The sequence below is a fragment of the Aulonocara sp. 'chitande type north' Nkhata Bay genome, linkage group LG19 (genome assembly GCF_057382095.1).
Source record: "Aulonocara sp. 'chitande type north' Nkhata Bay isolate Kocher_YH1m ecotype deep benthic linkage group LG19, A_spYH_male_GT1.1, whole genome shotgun sequence".
Taxonomy (NCBI): Eukaryota; Metazoa; Chordata; class Actinopteri; order Cichliformes; family Cichlidae; genus Aulonocara; species Aulonocara sp. 'chitande type north' Nkhata Bay.
In genome coordinates this window covers 18045072-18070615 of record NC_141362.1, presented here as the reverse complement: position 1 = coordinate 18070615, position 25544 = coordinate 18045072, and the positions used below count along the sequence as shown (strand labels likewise).

The window sequence follows — 25544 nt, the reverse complement described above, 5'->3', positions numbered from 1 at the left end:
GAAAATCATTCTTTTATAGCATCACAATTTTTTGCACTAGTTAGCACCTTTATATTTCTCAGTGTAATAAAATGTCTTAACTTCTGCAAGTGAACCCATGAGTATTGTGTATCCCAAAATACCCAGAAGAGCTGATGGTGTTTTAGCTGCAAAGGGTGGGTGGGCTGGCCGACATCATATTCAATAATATGGATTAAGTTCATATGCACGTGAAGCCAGATGAACAAATACTTGTGGCAATATAGTGTAATTACCTACACAGCTCACTGATGCAGTTTCCGACCAGCAGGGGGCAGAATAAGATATGAAACAAAAGAACTAGTCTGCCTACAGTCAACAGTGATGGAGGCATTTCACATCATTAATGTGGATTTTTTTTTTAAAGTTCAAAAGCTTCTCAATTTTCTAATGCTGCATTACAAACATTATTAATAAAATACAGAAATAAATAACGATATAATGACATCTTGAGAAGGGGTAATATTCATGACAAGCCGTAAAATTATGACAAAAATACCCTCAAAGCTTATGAGTTTAAAGTCAAAATTAGTAAAAACGATAATCAGAGAAAAACATAAAATTTTCTACTATTATGAAGTCATACATATTCAAGAAATCAGAAAGAAATGTAATCAAATTAAAGGCTATATGAAGGAAATTATAACCTCCATATATTCAATATACAGCCACAGACATGTGCAGGCTGAGGAGATTGAACCAGCCTTGTGCAATGAAACCCCAAAATTTCATCGTTTATTCTTGTATATTTTTGTTTTAACATCTGAGCCTAAACTCACACATTTTGAGTTTTATTTCTTAAAAATTGATCCCTCTCCTCTTGCTCTGTAGTTTTTCTTTTTATGTGAAATTACAGACCTCGAAAATTTCGTCCTTCTTCCATGTACTAAAAATAAAATGGATAACAGAAGCTGTGCCCTGGCGACCACACAAAGAGAGATTTCATGTGGCTGGATGCACTTAGTCTTGAGGAGTACTGAGACACTTCATTTCTTGCATTCTGGTGACTTTTTTTTTGCACCACTTTGCACGTTTTCTGCTCCAATTTATGTTAGAAATGTCTTCTTTAAAAGGTCTTGGTGCTAACCTTGTCTCTCTCTTTTCCAGCTCTTCCAGGTCATGAAGTCAGCAGTTTAACACAGGAGATGCCCACACTTCCCATTCCCCGGCCACCTTCTCCTGCTCTCCTGTGAAGACACCGGCCCAGCTAAGAGAGTGGACTTAACTTAACTCAATTGGCGTCTCTGCCAATGCTGAACCATGTTGAAGAGATCTTCAACATGGTTCAGCATTGGCGTCTCCTCCCGGTTGAACAAAGAAACAGTTTAAGCTGTTTTATTAACAGAATTATTTATTTATGTGAAAATAGATACAAAGAACCAAAGTATTTTACACTGCTTATAGTAAAAGTCAAAGATTAGGGTGAATCTTGTTTTGGTAGCTCCTCTGTAGCTGCCTGTTCAGGAACTTTAACTTTAAACTTTAAGCCTGAAAGTAGTTAAAATGATTTAACATTTCTCTTTTTTCTATGAAAATAACTTATATTTTCTCATCTTTTGTTCTCCTTTTACAGTATAGGAGTGTGGCACAGCGGGCAGCAGTTATATTTGCTGATTTCTTGATCATGAGCACAGTGTTTGCACACACTGCAAATCCAACAACTGTACTCCTGGACAGGCAGACCAGTTACGATGCAAGTGCGAAATCTTTCCTCCATCCTGACAAAATAAGGACAAAAAAACACAAAAGACAGAAAGCTGCTTCAGGTCATACTGTCATCAAAACAATGCACCAGTAAAAGGGCTACAAAAGAAAGACCAGAAGTTTTGCAGAGGCCACTGATTCCTGCTTTCGGTGCTCCATTTTAAATGTGTTTAACTTCGGTTCTGGTTTTGAGTCGTGGCTGTTTTCTCGTTTTGTAGTTCTAGATTTAGTTTATTTCATAAACCTAAGGAGATGAATCACAACACAACATTTGGGGCTAATAGCTGCAGTTTCTCTAATGACCACTAGTCCTCACAGACTTCCCTTGTTGGTTACTTTGCAGTAATTACAAGGTAACTGTATCTGTTCATTGCACTGCACTGCTTAGAGATGAAGCTTGCTAATCAACTAACCAGCTACAAACTTTATACTCCACCATGTCTTTCAACTATCATCGCCAAAATCAACATAACAGTAAAATAAAATAAAAAAAGTTTACATCTAGACATAATTTTCACAACTTTGGGAGATGACGCTGCTCTCAGTTTGATGATAGAGTTTGAAGTTAATTAGCGATAAATCTCACCCCTCTGATGATGCGTTCCACTCGATCATGCGACTGTCCTTTGGGCTGTGCTTTGTAAAGATCTCCAAGGCCAGATCCTCATAGGCCTGCCGCTGTTCAGGATCAAGACTCTCCAGGGATTCCAGCTTAATAAAGGCCTGTGAGCAGGTGCCAAAGGCGCGGTTGGCTGCAGAGCAGACAGCAAGCAGAGAATAGATGTCCACAGGAGGGATCACGTCCTCATACTCACGCAGGTGAAGAGCTTAAAAAAACAAAACAAAAACCAACAAAATCAATTAATAATAAATAGTGAAAAGTCAGGCTTATGCTGAGTATAGGACAAGTGAAATTACAAAACCGCCAAAGACCAAAAGATATGTAAATGAAAAAATAAAATTGATCATTTCCCAAGGCACTAATCTGCGATCGTTCCTTCATAAATCGAGGCTAAGTGGCTTCACTGCAGCTGATGATTAATGTTAAATTTAGAAGAAGGATTACGGTTAACCAAAAGAACTTTTTGCATATCTGGTAAAAATATGCTTATCTATGCAAAGAATGTTTACACTGTAGACATACGACCATTCAGCTCCATGTCAAGATCTATGAAAGGCCAGCAGACGTGACCAGGAAAATGATTTGCTTCTCACAAACGACAGTGTTTCAAAAGAGAATCGAAAAACGACATAAACACATGAAATTGAACATATGCCACAGCAATATAAAAAAAAGAAAAAGCAACAACCCATTTTTAACTTGTGCTTATGACTGAAGAGTTCTTCCTTCAGTCTCTCCACCATCTGCCCTTTGCTATGCACGTTTGTGAAAAATCCATTGTTAGCTGGCACTTATTTTTCAGCTGCATCTCTTTCCTTACTTTCTCCCTGTTGCTTACACCTTTCCTTTAAGTAAGTAAGTAAAGTTTATTTATTAAGCGCTTTTCATAGACAGGTAGTCACAAAGCGCTGCACACAGAGATTAAAATAAACAGTGCGATAAATAGCAAAATGCACAATATACACAATATAGAGTTTAAATGTAAATTAAAAATATAAAAATGTAAAAAGCATTGGTCAACAGAAAGCTTGTTTAAACAGTAAAGTTTTTAACTGTTTTTTAAAGGATTCCACAGAGTCAACCAAACATAGTTGTAGAGGTAGACTGTTCCACAGCCTTGGTGCCACAGACTGAAAGGCTCCGCCCCCTTTCGTCTTCAGACGTGTTCTGGGAGCAACCAACAAACTGAGTCTGTGAGCGGAGACGGCGAGCAGTAGTGTATTTTGTGAGAAGCTTGGATAAATAATCTGGGGCTTGGCCATTTAGTGCTCTGTACGTTAAAACAATAATTTTAAAACGAATTCTAAAATCTATTGGGAGCCAATGTAAAGAACATAAAATAGGAGTGATGTGAGCTCGCTTGCTAGAGCGAGTTAGTAGTCTGGCTGCTGCGTTTTGTATAGCTTGGAGGCGAGAAAGAGATGATTTATCCAAGCTGGTAAACGGGGAATTACAATAATCTAAACGCGATGACACAAATGCATGGACAATTTTTTCCAGTTCAGCTAAGGAGACCATATGTCGCAATTTAGAAATATTCCTTAAATGAAAGAAACAGGAACGAACTTTGACAATCCATTACACCTGATGACTTGTCCAAACTTATTTGTAGAGAAGCACGCACTGTAGACACTCCATGTCTTGCTTAGAGAGAGAAGGGCAAGCCTTTGTGCACCTTTAGGGACACTGTGGCGAGAGCATAAAGGTCTATAGGTAAGGGTGACAGAGAGAAGGTGAGTTCTGTAAACTCATTCCTGTTTTTATAATATTGCTGCTTTTGATGGCTGTTCCTCATGCCAACTGGGAATCTCCTGGCAACGCCCCATTGGCTATAATGAGATTTAGATTAACAGGGCAACATTTTAGCCTAATAAGCAGTCTTGAAATATGTTACACTAAATGAGAGAGTTTCTCAATTATGACCATTATTAAATAAGCAAATAATAACTACAGTAATTTTGGGCCACACTGCTGGTCCAAAAAAGATCCAACAGAGGTAAAGGAAATGAGCTGTAAAGAAAAAAGCTGAAAGGGAAAATGGGAAAAATTTATCACAGTGATTTTTTCATCACACCGCTGGAGCATATGGAAATGATAAAATAGACATTTGGTTAATTGCTCAGCCCTAACACACTGTTTAAAAGACACAAAGAACAGTACAAAACATGCAAAAATGCTCGTGTAGTCAAAAAAAAATATTTTCACTGTCTCTCAATTTCGTACAGTTTAAGAATTCAGCAGATTAAAACAGCAGAAACAGAACAGCAGAAAGGTTTCTTGTTGGTATTTTGTATTCGACTTAAAGTACAAAACCAAGTTCATCTGCATCAGTTTTTTAAAAAGAGAAGCAGAAAATTCTCACATTTTAGAGAGAAAAACAAAAAAGGTAAATCAATGTGTATATATTAGAATATAAAGTATGATTATATAATGTAAGTAATATAATAAGTACTACAGGAGTGATTTGGCACCTGTGCGCATGGCATTCTCCAAGTAGCCATCGTACAGCTGCCTCTGAGCGAGCAGGAAGAAGTGATATGCCTCCGCTCCTCGCCAGGCATTGTCCACAATGCGATTGTCTGCAGATGTTGCATCTTCCTCCAGCAGGCTAGCAAGTGCATGCGTTGCCTAATTACAGACAAAGATACACACAATGATATGAACACAAACCTCTGTACACAAACAGATGACGTCTTTCCACATAAGCACAAGAATGACTCTTTTCTCTGAAACACATCACAAATAATTTATTCAAACAGTTACAGCAGAAAAATGTCTAATGCACTGGAAAGATTTGGAATAGTACGTGTGTACATGGTTTACCTCCGTCTTCTTTCCTTTGCCTTTGCTCTGCTGTGACATCTTCACCTGCTTGTGGTAATTTTCCACTAGATGTGCTGCCAGCACGTAGAGCTTCTTCACCCTCAGAGGTCGTGTCCTTTTCTTTGCCTCCTCATCTGCTATCTGCAAACATAAGCCACACTTTCACAAATGTAAAATGGTAAATGGTAAATGGCCTGTATTTATATAGCGCTTTACTAGTCCCTAAGGACCCCAAAGCGCTTTACATATCCAGTCATCCACCCATTCACACACACACACACACACACTGGTGATGGCAAGCTACATTGTAGCCACAGCCACCCTGGGGCGCACTGACAGAGGCGTATTTTTCTTTCTCAGCAACCTACACTCAGTTGCGTAAAGTGACAAAGTGAAAACATGTTTTCAGAACTTTTGCAAATGTATTACATCAACAAGTATTATTTATTTGCTTTATTTCAAGTTTATACCAGGCCTATCTTCCCGATGTGATTTGTTCTGTGTCAACATAATTTGCAAAGCACTGACTAATCTTTCATGGAACAAACCAGAATCTTTATTTGTTAACTCTTTTCCCAAAAAGATAATATTTGATGACCTCAATAAAAACGTGATCTGACGACCTTTAGTTTCTCTTTTTTTCCCCCAAACGTAGCTGCACAAGCAGAGACCACCCTCACTGACATCTCATGCAAACCCAGTCATTTTGTTTTATAAAAAAAGCCTGAAATATGACAGGAACCATTCAGGAAATATCGTTAAGGGATGCTCCTAGTAGGCTTTCAAGGCGTAAAGAGTTAATACACTTTGGCAAACTTGAGGCAAAGTGTGAGTAAAGGCATGGTACATTTAACTTTTTAAGGACTTTCTAATTTAAGTCCATATTAAATGTAGGACCTAACTTGACTAATGAAAACATACAGCAAAATAAAAATTATATATGTGTTTAAAATTAATCTATAAAGCTGGTTTACATGAAAAAGAATGTTGACTTACCTTAAACATGAGTTTGGCTGCATCAAGAAAATGGTGAGCTTTTCGATACAGCTCCACTGCTTCCAGAGTTTTATTTTTCTCCAAAAGATGTGACGCATATTTTGAAAGGAGAGATTTAATCTCCTTCATATTGTGTGTCCTGGCAAGTTCCACTGCTTTGTTCCACTGCAGGAAAAACATTCAATACAAATTTAAAAAAAAAGTAAATATGTCTTTTTATCATCTTTTTCATGTGGGTGCGAGCTTCCTCCAGGTACTTCCTACCAGAGGTGTGGACTCGAGTCACATGACTTGGACTTGAGTCAGACTCGAGTCATTAATTTTATGACTTTAGACTTGACTTGAAAAAATGTTGTAAGACTTGTGACTTCACTTGGACTTTTACACCAATGACTTGGGACTTGAATTGGACTTGAACCGGTTTACTTGAAAAGACTTGATATTTTACCCCAAATATAAAATTTAACATGCATATTATATAGAGATTGAAAATGTGACGTCATTCACGGGTAGAACCGCAAAGGATTCTGGGAACTCGTGGCAAGCGGTACTAGCGCACGCAGGCTTTCAATTGAAATCAGTTATACAGCGATAAAAAGAAACACAAAAATGTCAAGAAGCTGTTGTATTATTAACTGCAATAGCCGGTCGCATGACAGCCACGGGAAGCCGACGGGTAAAGAGATCGGTTGTTATCGGATTACGTCGTTGAAGAGAAATTGTTCAAACCATGTTTCCGAAGTAACAAAGAGGCGACTGGATTGCAGCCATTCAAAGATCAAATATAACGTCCTAGAACACTCCAGCTCACAGGTTAGTCTGCTCCAAGCATTTCCACAAAGGTCAGTCTGCTGTTGTAGTTAATGCGTCATTTTTCTTAACATAATTAGTGATATAGGTTACAAGCAAGTCTAGCGCTGAACAGAAATTGTCGCGCTATGCTCCTTTGCTTGTTGTGCATAAATAGTAAATTGTCCTGACACAATATTGCGTTTCGCTTCTGTTATTATGGTACATTGACAAAAACACATACTATTATTCACAGGATAAAACAGTTGTTTTGTATCACTAATTGTCCAGTACGATTACAGCATACAGTATTGTTGTCACTGCTACATTTCTGTGATGGGTACCAGAAATTATTTCTACTACTAATTAATTACCGTTGAGCTCAAAGGTCCTATTTATAAACGGTTAACGAATGTGTATTTATGAAGACGATTTGTGAGACTGGTAAACTTATGATAGGTACGATGGTCTTTACTTTCTACACGGTGCATTTCAAGGTCCTGCACCCATCCGTCGGTAAACTGTACCTGGGCTTGTTGCAGTGACCTGAAGTTACTAAACTTCATGAGTGTATGCACTCACTCCAAGAACCGTATGATTATAAATATGCATATAAATATGCTAAGATGAGATAGCTGACTTCATCTAACTAGCAAATGTTGTCCAGGCTACGTTGGTGATACAGTTTTTTTTAATGTGTATGATATTTTTGTCATGCGATTTTAAAGCCGGTCCTACAACCGCATCCAAGAATAACATGCAGCTTATCTCAGAACTGTCGGTGAAAATTATTCTTGGAGCTAGGTTTAATTGAGCTGCATTTTAAAGAGGTGCAATTTCACAATTTGTGTATATTTTCTAAGTTCACTATTTTGTCATGTGTTGAGAAAAACACAGATTTAAAAATTACATGGTCTAATATTTACATTTAGCATAACTGCAACATGCTTTTTTTCGGGGTTTTTTTAAAGACTCGAAAGGACTTGAAATTCAAAGTTTCAGACTTGTGACTTGACTCGGACTTTTACACCAGTGACTTGAGACTCGACTCTGACTTGCCTGACATTACTTGAGACTTGACTTGAGACTTGAGGATAAAGACTTGAGACTTACTTGAGACTTGCAAAACAATGACTTGGTCCCACCTCTGCTTCCTACTACTGTCAAACGTTGTTCATGTTCATCAAGATAAGTAAATTAGTGTTTCCAAATTGCCTGTAAGTGTGAAAATGACTATTGGTTGTTTGTCTCTCTGTGTTGTCCCTCTGTGTACAATGCCTCCCAGCAGGGAGATTACAATAAGCTATTATTTCTGGGAAGTGCTGAGATTTTCAGTATGTATACCTATAGAATCTGTCACAAAAAGAATGATCAGAACTGAATCTCTCATGGGCAAAAGTTTTTTGTTTTTGTAAATTTATGATTAAACCATAAAATAAAAAACTTTCGAGAGAAAATGGTCATTTAAAAATAATGTATTTCTATAATTATTATGAGAAATCACAGTTTTTAACATGAATCCATGTAAGAACTGCAATTAATATCCCGAATCCAATGGGCATTACTCGGATGTAACACTGCTGTTCTTAATTATCTCGTCACAAAAGCAACAGCAGTGTGTCGTGACGGGTTTGGAGAGCAGATCTGGACAATTTAGGCACAAACACTGTTTTTCAGAGATCTGGGATCTAAGACAACAAGATGGTTACAGGCAAAGTAGCTGACAGCTTGCCTGTTTTTTTGTCAAATGTGCAGTATTAACACAGCAGGAGAAACCGCCCTTAAGGAAGGAAGCTGGGGCTCCTAATGACATATTCTTTTAGAAGAGGAGACCGCCAATAAAGCACAGATTTAACATCCTTTAAACTAAATCTACCTGTAAGACAGCTCCATCCTTGGTTTTTCAGGTGTCGTTCCTATTTTCCTGGGCCAACATTTACACTGGAAGAGTCCAGTGACTTTGAGATAAGCATTCACACCCCGGAGCTAAATATCACTCAGGCATAGGTTGGGAGTGGGAGGACAGCAGGAGGCTCACTGACTGTAAATCACTCAGCGTTGCTCAGAAATTGTGGCGCCAAAGTTTTTCTTTCCACCTCTCACCTGGTTCAGATGGACACACGTATCGACGGCAGCTTTGGGCTGGTTGCACTTCAGGTAGGCGTTCACAGCCTGTTCGCACATGCCAACTGTAGCAAACATCTGACCGATCTCCTACAGCATAAATATAGAAAAGATGTTGAAGAGTGATTGTGATTTAAGGTAACATATTTAAAGAAACTGGCACTGTACATATCTATCTATCTATCTATATATATATTAGGGGTGCAACAATACACAAAATTCACTGTTCGGTTCGATACTTTGGTGTCACGGTTCGATATTTTTTCGATACAAAAAAAATGTTCATGCCTTTTTAATTTTTCATTTATTAAATTTTCACGGCACATTCCGCAACACATCTCTCTGCGTTCATCATTTGTTTGAAGCCAGCTCACCTCCTGCAACTACTTTTCCGAGAATACATGCTTCTTTTGTGGTTCGGACTCCTTCTGACATTACTTTGGAGGTGGAGGAACATCACAGTAATTGCTTAAAGGAGCTTGCTTCTTCGACATCTTTAAGAGTTCTAAACAAATGTCTGTCCTCCTCCTGAAAATCTTATGTATGTAAACACGTGTTGCAACTTCTTATCTTGTGCCCGTTTTTTATTTTGACAGCGAATGCGCACCTGCGGACCACTTATGTGCAGCCCTGGTTATTTCACTTGTCATATTGCAGCCACAGAAATTCTTTTGTCCATGAAACCATAAAGCTGCACTTTCTTTTTGCCTTATAGTCTGATTTGTCATAACTTTTCCGTTTTGTGGTAAGCTTTTCTTTGGCTGTCACTTCTTCACCCTGACCTGTCTTATTTGGCTCAGCAGAACTAAAATATTGTGGCGAGCTCAGACAAGGAGGAGACGGAGGTATCGTTTGGTCTTGCTTCCCGTGAGCTAGCCAGGGAGCACAGCCGTTTATTGACATCTGCAGAAGAACACTGCCGCTAGCTAACTGCTCAGCGCGGCAACAGCACAGCAACAACAACAACAACACACAGGGCGCCCTCTGACCCCGGAAGGACACACCGTCGCAGCGAGAGGGCGTCACCCGTCACTATGGCAACATAAACAAAACATAACTGTACAAACAGAACCCCGAACAGCCCTGACCCGCTACATAGCCCCCACCTAAGGGGTCAGTCGTCCCCGACGACCCCATTACCCCACACAAAGTCCTGCAAATGTCCAAGTGCCTTCTTTTGGCGCACCGGCCGGTCACGACCGGAGGGGGGAAAATTCACTTGGGTCAGAACATGGGGTGCCATCATCATCCCACTTCTGACACCAATGTGGCGAGCTCAGACAAGGAGGAGACGGAGGTATCGTTTGGTCTTGCTTCCCGTGAGCTAGCCAGGGAGCACAGCCGTTTATTGACATCTGCAGAAGAACACTGCCGCTAGCTAACTGCTCAGCGCGGCAACAGCACAGCAGCAACAACAACAGCACACAGGGCGCCCTCTGACCCCGGAAGGACACTCCGTCGTAGCGAGAGGGCGTCACCCGTCACTATGGCAACATAAACAAAACATAACTGTACAAACAGAACCCCGAACAGCCCTGACCCGCTACATAGCCCCCACCTAAGGGGTCAGTCGTCCCCGACGACCCCATTACCCCACACAAAGTCCTGCAAATGTCCAAGTGCCTTCTTTTGGCGCACCGGCCGGTCACGACCGGAGGGGGGAAAAGTCACTCGGGTCAGAACATGGGGTGCCACCATCATCCCACTTCTGACACCAATGTGGCGAGCTCAGACAAGGAGGAGACTGAGGTATCGTTTGGTCTTGCTTCCCGTGAGCTAGCCAGGGAGCACAGCCGTTTATTGACATCTGCAGAAGAACACTGCCGCTAGCTAACTGCTCAGCGCGGCAACAGCACAGCAACAACAACAACAACACACAGGGCGCCCTCTGACCCCGGAAGGACACACCGTCGCAGCGAGAGGGCGTCACCCGTCACTATGGCAACATAAACAAAACATAACTGTACAAACAGAACCCCGAACAGCCCTGACCCGCTACAATATATATCCTGCTGCTTTTACACACGCACTCACATAACGCTCAGCGATTCTCTGCGCGATCAACCTCTCACATGTTTAAGCTTGCTGCAGGAGATTTCACTTGTCATGTTTGCATAGTAAGCTAACGATTGATAAGACGATGTCAGAGGAATTGGTGCACAAATTATCATCACTCACCAATACACAGTTCGCGCAATTGCAAAGTGAAAGCAAAAAACAAGCGCAAATTCAAACGCGATTTCAATATGTCACATATTGGCAGTGGCTCACCGATGCCAATGACATAATTACCCAGCTACATTTCCGAAAGAATGCAAAACCATTGACATATATTTTTCCTTCCTACGATAGCCCGACGGGCAGGGCAGAGATAGATTTTGGTAGCCCGACTGGAAGAATCGCTAGCCCCGGGTCGGGCAGGCGATTTTGTGAGCCCTGTATCTGATTGAGGAATCACTCATCTTTGGAAAAGAGAGTTTATTACAGAGAAATGGCTCTTTCCAAAATAAAAGCTATACTATATGCTTCTTCTGGGCTATATTCTCAGCAGCATATTAAACATATCAGGTCCCCATAAGAAGAATCATGTGCTAACGGCTGTCTAAATAACTCGGGTAAAGTTTGTAGCATGCGTGCTTGTTGTTTTTGTCTGCTTCCACTTGTCTTTGCACTAGGATGATGTCGGTGTAAATGTGCAGTCATATTTGTTGTGTTCCCACTAGTGCTGTCAGCGTAAATCTCTTTGAAATGACGTTGGCAAATCTCCGTTAACGAGCTACCACAGATGGCCCGTGCATGGGGCTGGACAGCCAACACGTTAATGAGCTAACTGCGCTAACACACTAGCTCCCACCCATGTAATTGAGCTTTGCGTGGCACATCCAACATACTGTTTTACTTTAGTCCATGACGCTTACCTTCAGGGTCAGAGCTTAACTTCTGTCTCGCTAGCTTGCCCTGCGCTCAGTGAATCTGCGTTCCACTACTCCGCCTAGGCTGCACTGTCGAGCGCAGATCCACTGAGCGCTCAGCACAGACAGCATCGTCAGAAAGAAAGTTGATAAAACAATTTAAAAATTTATTTTGTATTGTTCGATACATATGGGTACCGAACCGAAAGCACTGTATCGAACGGTTCAATATCGATACGAGTATCGTTGCACCCCTAATATATATATATATACATTTGATCCAAGAGCATCTGATTCACCTGTAACAGCTTATGATTCTCTGGCAGAGCGGCGGTCAAACGTTCAAGGCCATCATAGTCCTCTAGCATGTAGTAGCATTCGGCGAGTCTCTCCTGGTTACGACCCTTAATATAGTACTGCACAGCACTGACCCTTGAAAAGAAATCATATTTAAAGTTTTTTTTTTTTTAAAAAAGGGGGAAAAAAAGCTGCGGCTGTTCTCTGCACTTCTCTCCCAATCCAGCTGATCCATTTTGCCAACCAAGAGTTCGAGTGCTTCAGATTAAATCAAATGTTTTCCCAACAATTTTCTCCAACAAGGAGTGTACTTGGATAACGAGTTAAAAATGGTTTACGAAATATAAAAGATGTGAAAATATTAGACAGTCTCCTGCACAGCAGTAAACAATCAGCTGACAATCAATCTGAAAGTGAAACAATAGTCACTACATGCCAGTTCAGTCAGCTCTTAAATCCAGTGTTCTCCGAGTGAGACTGAGCCAGCTGTTCAGACTGACAGACACATCTGATGACTGTATGACAGGAGCACATAATCTCTAAAATGAATAATCACAAACAACAGAGGTCAGAGCCACAATTTGAGGTCTAACAACTGATGACCAGATATACACCTCTCCTCATGGCTGGCATACAGGAGCAGTCGACGCAGACCCTCTCATCTCGTTGCCTCCATGATTGTCTCCATTTTTATTTCGAGTAATGTCTTCCTCAATTACATTCTGCTCAGGATCAGATTGAAAAGGCCTAACATAACATCTTAGCAGCCACTTCATTATTAACATGAAGTGGTTGCATATGTGTTAAAAGTTGTCTGCAGGTATCCAGAGGCACTCGGTTACACAGGACACCTCTAGTTTGCATAAAGTAGCCTGAAGTTCAACTTTATTCAACTGAGAACTGGCCACCTCATCCCATCCGCACAAATGAATGCACTGCAGATCTGATTTGATAGACTATAAAGGATGAAGGATGAAAATGACAGATTCTGTGGGCATGTATCATAAAGTTTAAAAAATGAAAAAATGAAACCAGTAACACTTGAAGATTAGATTGTAAGAGAGAATCAACAACCTCAGAAAAAAGGGGTGAATAAAACTTCAATACCACTTCTGTCTGTCAGCATAGTAGTCTCCAATGGCATTGTTGGCTTGTTCAAGCAGAGCATCATCACTGTCCCCAGAACCACTTTTGAGCAGGGCCAACACTTTGAACCAGTCTCCAAGCTTGATTCTGAGACTGATAGCGAGATCCCTGCAGTGACAGACATGGTCATTTTGCACCATATTTCACAGGATGGGGGAAGAAATATGTACTGGAGCAACATTAATAATTCACTTCACTACAGGAAATTTAAATGGGAGGTAGTAGGGAGATTTTTTTGGGATACCAGAAAAAGCCACTGTACCTGCGATCCATATCCAGGTACATGCGTTCAGCTTCCTCAAACCTGCTAAAGTAAGCCGCCACTTCAGCCTGCTTCATTGGCTCGCTCTGCAAGTTTCCCAGGCGCTTGACAAACTCAATGCCCTGATAGTCTTTGCAACGGACAAAAGCCTGCTCAGCCGTCTTAAGGTCCAGTTTCTGGAGGGCTGCCTCAGCAAGCAGACGCCTGGCAGATTTAGAAAGGAGAGTGTTCTTTGGCTTACAGAAATAATGTAGCACCAAAACATGCAAAGAAAATTTAATCACTGCAAAAGGAAATTGTAGCAGAACACTGAAAGAATGAAAAGGATAAAATAAAGACTTGATTACTACATATATATATTAAAAAAAACAATATTGAATTAAGAACAGAGGTGGAAAGTTTTTTAATTACCAAAGTCTTGGATGAGGATTGTCTTCAATGAACTGCGAAGCTTCTTCAATGCCCACTTTTTCAATCAGTGCCCGACTGTCTCTCAGGGAGCGGATTTCAAAGTTGATGAGGTTGTCTTTGTTTGGTCTCTCTGGATCCTGTAATGGAATATTCCTTATTTAAATGATAATTAAGAATAGCAGTGTCAAATATTTTATTTTGAAATTTCAGTCGCTGGGGCCATGGCATAGTCAATAATTTAGGTGATTGCCAAGGTCACAGTGTCAAACTGCTGTTGGTCAGTCTGACCAGAACCTGTAGCAGTTAAGAGTAATGGTCTGTGCAGTTTGCAGAGCAAGTGAAAACTACTGTCACAGCTCCTATGCAGGGCGATTGAACTGTAGACTGAGTGCAGGATGAGGAACTCGCTGGAAAAGCAGCTGAATGATGTGGATACGTGTTAAAACCGACCTGTCCGAGTCGGCTGAGCTGAGTCAAGATTAGCTAGCTAGCACTGAACTTTCCAAATAAAATGCCTACATATTCACCCTTAACATCTTATAGTCTTTCAAAAACAGACATACTTGTGTAAACATAGTTAAAAATAAATATGACTGCATTACATATTATATTTGGGCTTCATGCAACTTGTTTCAGACATTTACCTTCATGATTTCATCAAGTAGGACAGATTTGATTTCCAGATCTTCAAAGTTGCAGATGTATCCAGATGTTTGGATGGGTTCCTGTTTTTTAAATAAACAAATTACCCTCACTAAGAATAACATTAATGTTAGTGCAGTCTAAGTTGGAGCTGTACATCAGGCATACTACTTAAGGACTCACCTCTGGGTCTAAGTTTCTAAATACATACATCCTGGTCTTCTCCATCATAGCAAACAGATCAGGGTTATCATTTGCCCACTTCATGTCCCAAACATCTTTGCGCTCAAACTTAGATGGATCTCCTGTGGATGGCTGGTTTCCAGTCCCATTATCTGTGGAAGTGTGAACTTCCAGATCCAACAGAGTCATAATACCCGCGATGTCGATTATGGCCAGACGACTGAAGAAAAATAAGCATTATACACGACGACATTAGACTCAAAAATACAACCTAAAATTACTCAGTAAAGCACACCTGTTACTGGTGCTAACCTGTAACACCATAAAACACCAACACTTACCTTGAGTTGCAGTTTAGGGAGAGATAATGGGCTCTGTTGTTCAAAGTGTACTTCTGGACGAGAACAACATTTGGGAGACTGTATCTGTGGAGGGTGCCAGACTCACGACCCTGTGAAGACGTACACACAGTTATTTTACTCTTGATTCCATTATATGGTTCATTGCCAGACTGACGTGGATACAGCAAGCAAAGAAAACATGAATATTCACATATACAAATTATATAAAAAAACATATAAAAACAACATATTCATATGAATCAACTCCAGTTATAGCTAGCTTAATCATGTCACAGACCAGCCTCTCAGACTGAAGAAAACTCTGGTTAATATTTGTTTAACTATGAAGAAATGTTTTCACATTCAGACTTTACTTGGGGAGGCTGAGCACAAGACAGAGAGAAAGGAGGCACACAATTCACATGCAATAGTTACAGCTTTAATCAGCTGTATTTGGGGGTGTGAGGTTGTTAAGTTTCTGCGGTCTGTATTTTTGTTCATGTGCATCTTTTATAAATTCAGGTTTGTACATACCACAATCAGGGTCTTATCTGTAGCTGTAATGCAACAGATGGGATCTCGAGTTGCCTGAAATAAAACATAAGTGCACATACACAACGTGAGAATCACAATAATCCATCTTACTTTAAATTATAAAAAATATCCTTTTCTCACCAGTCAGTAGTTAAATAAGTACTTTTAAAGCCATATATCTGTATATTTTAATTGCATTAACAGAAACACTTGAGAGTTCAGAGATAAGAGTGTTTAATTTGAATGTAATCAGATAATAAGTGTTAAGTTTAGAACAGAAGAAGTGTCACTTTATTGAAATGTAAGACAGGAGATACACAACGTTCTTACTGTGAAGGCCTTTGTGAAATCTGGGCTGGTGTCACTAGCTCCAGATGGAGTGCTGTCGATGTGATAGACCCTGGAGGTGCAGGAAGTCAGAACACATGAGAAGGAGCCACAGAGACAGACAGCCAGACAGGCAAACAGCTTCTAGTTCACCTGACGTGACTTGTAATCCAGGTGTTAGGATAGATCTGGCAGAACATTAGTTCACACCAAGCCGCTGGTCTGGAAACTCACATGAATGAAGCCTTTTTATTGCACCGTCATTATCAAGTCTCACACAGCAACAGTGAGACAGTAAACCTGTGGTTTCATCCACTGGCTCACAGATTCTAACACTGTGGTGACCTGGCCTTCCCGTATCTTTCCATGATTTACTCTCTGGCTAATACCTGGCTTTGTTCTATACCCGTCCAGTCCCCGTGACCAGTTTGCAACATGTGAGCTCACCTTTCCCTTCCCTCCTTCTTTGTTCTTGTCACTTGGTTGATCTCCAGGGCAGTCAGTTTTTTTGCCACTCTATACTGCCACATGTAGAAAGCTTCTTTGGATGCAGCGATAACGTGGGTTTTAGTCATGGTAACAAACATTGGATCTGAAGAAATAAAAAAGTGAGCATCACATGAGGGAGAAGATTAAAATATATAACAGCATGGGACTGTGTGAATCTAACAGTGCCAGCTCTGAAAAGATCAAAGCTTCTCCGTGGTTAAAACATCAGGGTCTCAATATGTAAAAGCATGCTGTGCCCTTGAGAGGACCCTCATTTCATACAGATGCTCAAGATTATTGTGGGTGACAGCAGTAATCTCACAGCACACCTTGAACATTTTCTGCAAATTAAATTTTGTGGAGAAATTCTCAAACAGTCTCCAGACCTACTGTTTGACACACACTTCATTTAACGCTGTTTATCAAGTTGGGATATGCAAAGCCCACTGAGCAACATAAAGGCAGCCAGTGTTCAGTGCTAAAGGAAGCTGGGTGGCTGGAGGTAGGATGTAAGCTATGTCTCTATGAATGTGGTGTGATCTCTCACACTGACTTAAAGACAAACAGTGGCCTTAATCATACCAATGCTGCACCACAAGTATTTCTCATCATATGAAACTCACCGATGTCTATGTATTTTGAGTCAAGTGGTGTCCCGATGGAGTTGAACAAAATCAGGACATACTGAAAAACACAAAATGGAGTGACATTATCCTGCAGGTCAATTTAAAACTTTATGTCATAACAAATTGTCCTCTTTTTTGGGGGTGTGAGCTTTTAAATTGTACATTACCCTCCCATGACTCGCAGATTCTACCTCAGCATCCTCCTGTGTGGCGACGGATTAGAAAAAACAGGAGGCAAAACAGCAGAGAAACATTTGTGATCCTCACACTAGTCCAAATCCACTGTTTTTATTACCTCTGTTGCTGGATTTCTCTAACTCTACAACTATGGCTGGGCGATATATTGATTTTTAAAAGATATAGCAACATAATTTCATAGCAATGTAAAGAATCACCAGTGCTTGTATCCAACTCTCAGAACCTGAAGTTCTGGTCCAACAACAAATAATAACTTAAAATTTTAGCAAACAAGGTTTTGCAGTTGGAGCACACTGAGAAGGAAATTACTCTTCAAAGCCAAGGAATTAAAAACAATCATTTTTATCACTCAGAAAATGGCATGTGCCTTATTCATGTTTAAACCCTGGCCACATTTGCAGACTATAAAGTTGGTAACTTTATGCACCAATACTCTACACAACACATTTTAATTATCTTTATCTTAGTTACACTGCATAAAAACTTAAAAACAACAATTAATAAATAAAAACAGAAATAACAAAGTAACAAAAGAAAATTTTTGTTTTCATACATTCTCATTACATCTGACATTTATTGAATCTACATGAGTTCTATTAGAGAAGTTAACTTAATGTTAACCTGTCTATGTTCAGAACTTAATTTACTTTAACTCATTCAGTATTCCTTATAGGGAATGCAATGTGGAATGTGTAGTGTAAAAATGATTTATGCTGTTTAGTTATATTTAAGTTTTTGTTAACATTTTTCTCATGTCATTTTTAATTTTGTTAAAATAACTTAACTCTGGGTATAAATTAACTCTTTGTTTTGCAGCTCTTATAGTTAGCTAATTTGTTAGCATTTGTTTCCCCCGTGTCTCTAAGTCGGTCTGATGGAATGTAAAGCCATCTAAATAAACCCTCTCTGTCTCTGTCTCTCTTTCTCGCTATCCAACCATCCATCTAATTTTGGTCCATATCGCCCAGCCCTTCAGTATGAACCTTAAAGATACTTTTTGTAAATTCTTGTGTTTAAGAATTATTTTTAAACTTTCAAAAATAACAAAAATAAAAATTATCAGCACAATTTAAAGAAATAATATCATATAGTAAAGTCATAGATCTATGACTTTACTTCCAAAATGTGCATGCTGTGTTGAAGAGAAAAACTAGTTAAATTAGTGCTCTATTTTCCAAATAGCACCAGTAGAAGACTAGCACTGTAAGTCTGTGGAACCTTTATTTAACATATTCTTATTTGCAGTGGTGGCCAAGGAAGAGGCAACGCCTGGTGAGAAGCTAAAACATAATATCAAAAGTTACACTGTAGCACACATCAGAGAGCAGAACACACCCACTTGTAAATGGCTTCCCCCTGGTGGCAAATTTTTCAGTAAAATTCTGCAGAGGGTAATTACAAAAAGTACCTTTAAAGTCATACAGAGTAGTAATTTGTGTATTAAAGTAGTCTGTAGTGTTTGAAAACAGCAGAGATCTGTCAGTATTTTGGTTGCTTCTACTATCACTTTAAGGTCATGTAATCTATAGGCGCTCATACCTGAGGCTGGGTGTCATCTGCCTTGCTAGCCAGGATGCAGAAGTCCCCAGAGGTGGTGATGGACATCAAGCTTTTGACATACTTGACAAACTTCTCATTGTTTTTAGTGTCCCAGAATACCACGCAGTACTCTTGGCGTTCTGGCTTTGTGTAGGCGTACACCACCGTGCTGCAGCAGTAGCCCCACTGTTACAAGACAGAAAAAGGATGGATAGATACAGCTAAACCCAGACATATGATCATAGACTGCTTAGCTCTACTGTTTTAGCTATCAAAGCAGATTAAACCTTCCAAACAATGATAAACCTAGAGATTTACCATCATGTTCACCAGGGCAAAAGACATTTTTCATGAATCACATGTGTTGGCATGCACCTTATAATCTGGTCTAATGTTGGCAAAGTAGATAAAGGACTCCACAGCCAGGGCAATGCGCAGCCCTCCTCCCTCCCAGGCAACTCCTGACATCTGCTTCCCAGGCACTTTGAGAGTTCTAAGATGCTGCACAGACAAAGAAGATCATTAACGAAAAAAATGTCACACAACTTTTTAATATCACTTCAACTAACCAAACCTGTGAAGTACAAACATCCAAAGAGTTCTTCTCAGTAATCACAATGGTTTCAGTCCAAAATGTGCACAAAGTTAAAAGACAGTGTTTGGCTGTCTTTAAGAACACTGTCTATCCATTTTCTGACACTTATTTCAAAGATATCCAGACTTTATTCTTTAGTAACTACCAACAGTGGTCAAAGGTGACAGCAGAAGTACATTTTAACTCTCCTCACCAAAACAGACTGATACAGCATCCACATCCACAATACTGATGCTGCACCGATCCATCTCTCAAGCTCTTGCTGGCTTGTACTTGTGGGTGGAGTCCAACACCCACTGGGACTGACTAATAGACTGCACTACTGCTTCCCTGGAATCGTCCCTGTACATCTATATCCAGAGCTTGGTTTGCATTGCTGACAAGCAAGTGAAAACAAACAAAACAAAACAAAAAACAACAACAACAATAAAAAGAAAATTGCTGTTCTAATTCCACTGTCTAGAGACTTGCAGGAAGACTGTTATCTTTATAAACTGACTCTTTCATCAGACCTGTGGAATATGAAATGCCCATTTTTGTATATGAATAAGAGTGGTTTTTCATCTTTTTCAGGTTTTTTAAGTTTCAGTGTTTCAACTGTAAACTTATTTTCTTGAAATGACCCATCGGTCCCCTACACAAAGCTAGCTTAAAAGAAAAAAGTGTGCATTTGTAGGAGAGATGGTTGAAGACAAACTAATTTGGTGTAGTGGGTTTGTTTGCTTGTTGCTGCAGAGTAAAATCTTCTTTATCGATTAAATCCGTTCTATGGTACAGACTCTCCTCAGTACTGAGATCATGCTGATATTGTTGCCCTTTCGTAGATTACTGAGGATTACTGATTATTGTACTAAGCAGTACAAAATGTGTTGAAAGTCTAGATAAAATTATGTAAGTCAAAAATCAGGCTCCTCTGATCAGTGAACTTTGAGCCAAGATTTCCAACAATATCAGCTCCCCATGCATGCTTAACCTGGATCCAAATGACAGTACCAGATGGTATATAGAACAGCAAAATCCCATCTTATATCAAAGCCATAATGCTCACCTCTCCAAACGGAGTGTAGAACTGCACCACATTGAACTCTTTCTCCATTGCACCTCGAAGGGAACCGGCCACTGCCAGCACACTGCCACAGTGGTTCCACTGGATACTGACCACATTCATCAGAGTATCAATGCACACTGGGTCTGAAGAAAAGGGGTATGAGCACCAAAAAAAGAACTGTAAAAAGGTTTAATTTAACACGAGTGACGAAATTTGAAATTAAATTTTGTTTTTGTGGCTTACTTTCATCGCTTTCATAACGCATGATCTGACACCTTCCATTGTCAAAACAGATGGCGAGACATGGACAGTCCGGCTCGACGTAACCCCCGCTTCCTGCATACCAGTGGATACCTGCTATACTGACAGCTCCAGTCACATTGACAAGACAGCTGATGGTCATTTTCATCTGAAAGCCAACACGAGTCAATAAGAGTTAGCATATATCCTTCCTCTGCTTGAGTCACAGTGAAGTAAAATAAAAAAAATAAATATTATAGTTGCATTATTTAATACTTTTATATGCACTTGTTTTATATCGAGTCTCAGCTGGTTTTCATGTTTATTTATGGTCATGCTAGTTTCTGTCATACTTTATCACAGTGGAATAGAGGCAGAGATGGGGATGGAAACAATTAAGGTAGCTAGAAAACTAGAGTTTATGACAATTCATTAACTTGCTCAACTATAAGGAACTATAACTATAAGAAAAAACAGCATTATGTTCAACTCTGAATCATGCAAAGCTATTCTAGTAGCATACAGAATTAACTGTTTTTAAGCTTACAAACTTACTATGAAGTTTCCTTGATTGTCATAGATGTGTACTTCACCATTTGCCATGCCGAAGAGGAGTATCTTGCTGTCCGGCGACCATGCCACATGAGCAAGCTGGCTTCCCTTTAGCTCCTTACCCCAAATCCGATTTCCTTAAGAGATGAGGATATATAATAAAGGATATATTCATATTTACATACCCAGAAAATTCCACAAATATTATTTTTGTTAAGTAAGCAGCAGTTTACCATCTACAGATCCAACGATGACAGCCCCATCTTCATACACAATACAGATCTTTTGACCATCTGCATTCCAGCTCATGCTCCTCACTACTGACTTGTTCCTGTTGTTGATCATCTCTTCATACCATGCACCTTAATAGACCAAAAAAAAAATGTTAAAGACATGTTTTTTTGTTTTTTTTTTACCTGTTTCTGTATTTTGCCTGCATGCAGTAATGATCAAATAATGCTAATAAAGAAAAGAACTAAGGACATACTTACTCTGTCCGGCATGTGGTTACCATTGGGTCACGCTGTACCCAGACAGAGTGAAAGTATGTAATTGAGCGTGACTGCCTGACAACTTGGGCTTGGCTCAGCGCAAAAGACGGACGACCTCATTCTCCTGTGGATCCACCACCCATAAGAGGGGGCATAGGTATCTGATGCCATGTCGACTGGGTCACACCCAAGGTCAATGTCAGGGTCAGAGGCTCTAATGGCTCGCTCCCCAATTACTAAAACTGCTTATAAGGACATTAAATCTCACCTATCTGATGAGGAAGGAACCTGAGCTACTGTATGAGTTCGAAACCAAGTGTGAACCAGATTGTGGAAGGAGCCCTATGAAGCTTGGCGAGCTTGTGGGATTCTGAAGGAAGTAACCTGGAAGACACTGGCAGGATGTGGGCTGTGAGATCAACTTTCAACGCATACGGATCAGTATTTAAAGTTTTACTCTCATCATCCACTGGAGCACAAACTGGGTGTCATCAGGACACTACAACACAGATACAGCGGCCAGAGAAGCAGAAGAACATCATATCAAGAGGGCCCTGAGTAAATGTGCTTATCCCAGCTGGATATTTGTCAAAGCTGGGAAGGAACCTAAAGAAAGCTCCGAGCAATCCAGGAGAGAAAAAAGACAACCGCTGCCCAATCGAAAACCTTTAGTGATCTCTTATGTGTCTGGAGTATCGGAACAGCTGAGACACGTTTTCTCTAAACACCGTGTCTCTGTGGCTGTCAAAGCCCAAAACATGCTGTGCCAAAAACTGGTCCACCCCAAAGATCGGGTTCCCCGGCACAAACAGAGTAATTCAGTGTGCGCTGTAAAGTCCCAGGAGGATTGTCATGATTTAAACATCGGGGAAGCCAGACAATCTCTGGCTAAGTGGATGGCACAACACAGACGAGCTAACTCCTCAGGCCAGGACAATGATGAGGATGTACACATCCTGGACAGGGAGGAACGCTGGTTTGAGCGGGTAGTCAAGGAGACCATTTACATAAAAAGGGAAAGACCATTTCTGAATTGATGGGAGGCCCTGAGGGTGCGTCTTTCACCATCTTACAATGCTTTAATCGAAGGTACTACCCAACTCTCTGTGAATGGTACTCATGGCCACTGATCAATTGCCATTGATCAGTAGTTCATGAACGGTCATGACAATTTGCATATTAATGATCAAGAAACGGACCTCACAGTCCTTTGTATGTCAGTGGTGCTAGTTTCATAATGCAAATGTACTGTTTACAAGCCTGGTGAAACCTGCAGCCAGCTGAGACTGAAGAAGTCACTTAGATGAGTGATAAAACGTTTCTCCTACTGAAGACGCTACATCAACATGAACAGAATCAACACTTGGCTAGCTTGGGAACGCCTGAGTCTTCTCCTGGAAGAGCTTTAGCATGTGGTCAGGGAAAGGGAGGTCTGGGTGTCTCTGCTTATACTGCTGCACCAGGAGCAGCAGTACAAGCTGGATGGAATAATCACCTCTATAAAGCATCCACACAATGATGAGTCCATTCTGATCACTGGTCGTCAGCTTTTCATGCTGTTCATTCCACGTGACCACTTGCACTGCACCTGCATGGGAGGCAGTTATTGAATATTAGATCATTTTCTGATGTCTCATTTTAGAATTGTGAATACTAATATCCTATAACTAAAACTGGCCAAAAAATACTTAATACAAAATAACTCACCACTGTGTCCCTCTAAAGTCTGGTTCATTGAAAGATTACTGGGTGCAGCAAGACCTTTAAGTTTAGCATCATCTGTTTACAAAGGACGGTAAAAGAGATCAGATCATCACCAAGTAACTGTAGTTCCAGAGGTGTTTATAATGGTTAGCAAATATACAATCATGTTTCCCAAAATAGGTTTGGACAAGTAAATATGAAAGTAATGATTTAAAAATCATGCAAAAAGATCTACAAAGACAATAAGACATAAGATGCTGAAACTGATCAAATTTTGTTTGTTTTTTCTCTTTTTTTTTTTTTTTACTTGCAACCTGTTTAGGATATACCTAGTCTCTTGCCCTGTGAAAGTTGGTGTAGGTACACCAACTGACCCTGAATTGGATAATAAAATCACAATATTATGCAATAAATGTCCAAATGTATAAATTAATAAAGAAAAATAAAACATAATTTAATAAAAGGGCTTATAAAATGCAGCAGACAAAAAAAACACTAATTTCATCAATCATTTCACACATTTTCTCAAACATTAAGAAACAGTGGCCCTAACTAACAACAGCAGGTTGACTGAACATAGCGGCACAAGAGCTGAGCCAACAGTATTATGAAAGTGTAAAACGATTTCCAAGACGCTTTAAGAGCATTTCAAAATACCTTAAATCCGAATCACATTTGCATTACATAACAACTTGGACTGTAACAAATGCACACAGCTGAATGTATGGGGTGTTATTCGTCATTGCGACAATGTGACATCAATATACTGTAATGCTACCAGTGACAAGCAGGTTGTTTATGCAAAATAGCTCTTAGGTACACCCATTAGGTAAACCTATTCAACTATCATTTAACATAAACATATCATCAACCAATTAGACGGCAGCATCAATTAGTCAATTTAGTCACGTAGACATGGTCAAGACAAACTGATGAAGGATGAATGGAACACTAAAAATGGAAAAGAAAGATGATTAAAGCTCCTTTGAGTGTGCCATGTTTTACTGAGACCCTGTAAAGCCAATCAAAAGGTGGGATGCTGTTTAAATTTTTAGTTTTGGAGGATAATCTTACATTAATTACCTTGCAGTCGCACATTAAAAAAAGAGGACACCTGGTCATCCTAGTTGCACGTGTTTATAGTTGTTAACGTTAACGCAAATCATTGTTTACTTTCTCTAACCATCAAAGGGTTTCTCTGAGGTGCAGGAAATCCTTCTGTGTGCATGCCTCTGTTAGTCGTGCACCTTTTTAACTATCTTACCTGTCTGAGTCTCCAGCTTCAGTACTCTCAGAAGACCATCGTCTCCTCCGCAAGCGATGAAGCCTTGATCTTTGTTCCAAGACACACATTTTAGATGGATATTATTGGGAATAGCGATCTACAAGACACGGGAGATAACTGTTACCCAACACTACGTCCTCCTGGCGTACTTGTGGCCAGTGAGCTGTGTCAGATAACTGCGAACTTACCTTTTTGCTGAGGTATATAAACATGGTTGTGGCGATAATGTTACATTACACAAATAACAGGCACATTGAAATTTCCAGGCTCCAGCATTTGGTGAATGTGACGATTACTTTAGCATAGATTGCTGACTTAGCTAGTTAGCGGCTAGTGTTAAGTGGCCAATGGTAAACTGTTACCGTCAGCTAGAGACGTTCATAAAATCATGACTCACAAATTTAAAGATTCCCTGCAGATAAAGTACGTTAAATCAGCAAATATATTGGAAAACAGTTCAAAATCGATGTTTCGTAGCTAATGGTGGCTGCCTTGGGTGCTCAGAGCCTGTAGCTTCCCTCGGTCTCCCGTGGTAACGGTAAATCGGAAACTGGGAGACTCGGTGCTCCCTGGTAGTTGTAGTTTTTTTATTAGCTGAGGCGAAAGGCATTGGACAGCGCTTCCAGTCATGTTTGGTAATGTATTT

General features: G+C 40.0%; 1 protein-coding gene across 2 annotated transcripts; it reads right to left on the bottom strand.

The window, feature by feature from the left end:
* Nucleotides 1-1345: 1345 nt before the first annotated feature.
* wdr35 (WD repeat domain 35) lies at nt 1346-25437 on the bottom strand. Of its 2 annotated transcripts, XM_086273995.1 has the most exons (28): nt 25087-25437; nt 24878-24995; nt 23617-23688; nt 23405-23497; nt 21652-21780; nt 21422-21555; nt 20870-21035; nt 20627-20769; nt 19359-19484; nt 18984-19169; nt 17414-17449; nt 17244-17304; nt 16579-16723; nt 16135-16204; nt 15805-15858; nt 15271-15380; nt 14930-15149; nt 14749-14829; nt 14105-14241; nt 13694-13897; nt 13393-13539; nt 12288-12420; nt 9056-9166; nt 6164-6328; nt 5168-5308; nt 4816-4972; nt 2309-2549; nt 1346-1736 (listed from the first exon to the last, which is right to left on the bottom strand). In XM_086273995.1, exons 1-28 carry the CDS (start codon nt 25108-25110, stop codon nt 1586-1588), a joined length of 3555 nt encoding a protein of 1184 aa, XP_086130121.1. In that variant the 5' UTR covers nt 25111-25437; the 3' UTR covers nt 1346-1585. The 2 variants fall into 2 exon arrangements, with proteins under 2 accessions (XP_086130121.1, XP_086130122.1); XM_086273996.1 differs by lacking the exon at nt 17414-17449.
* Between the last annotated feature and the right edge of the window lie 107 nt (nt 25438-25544).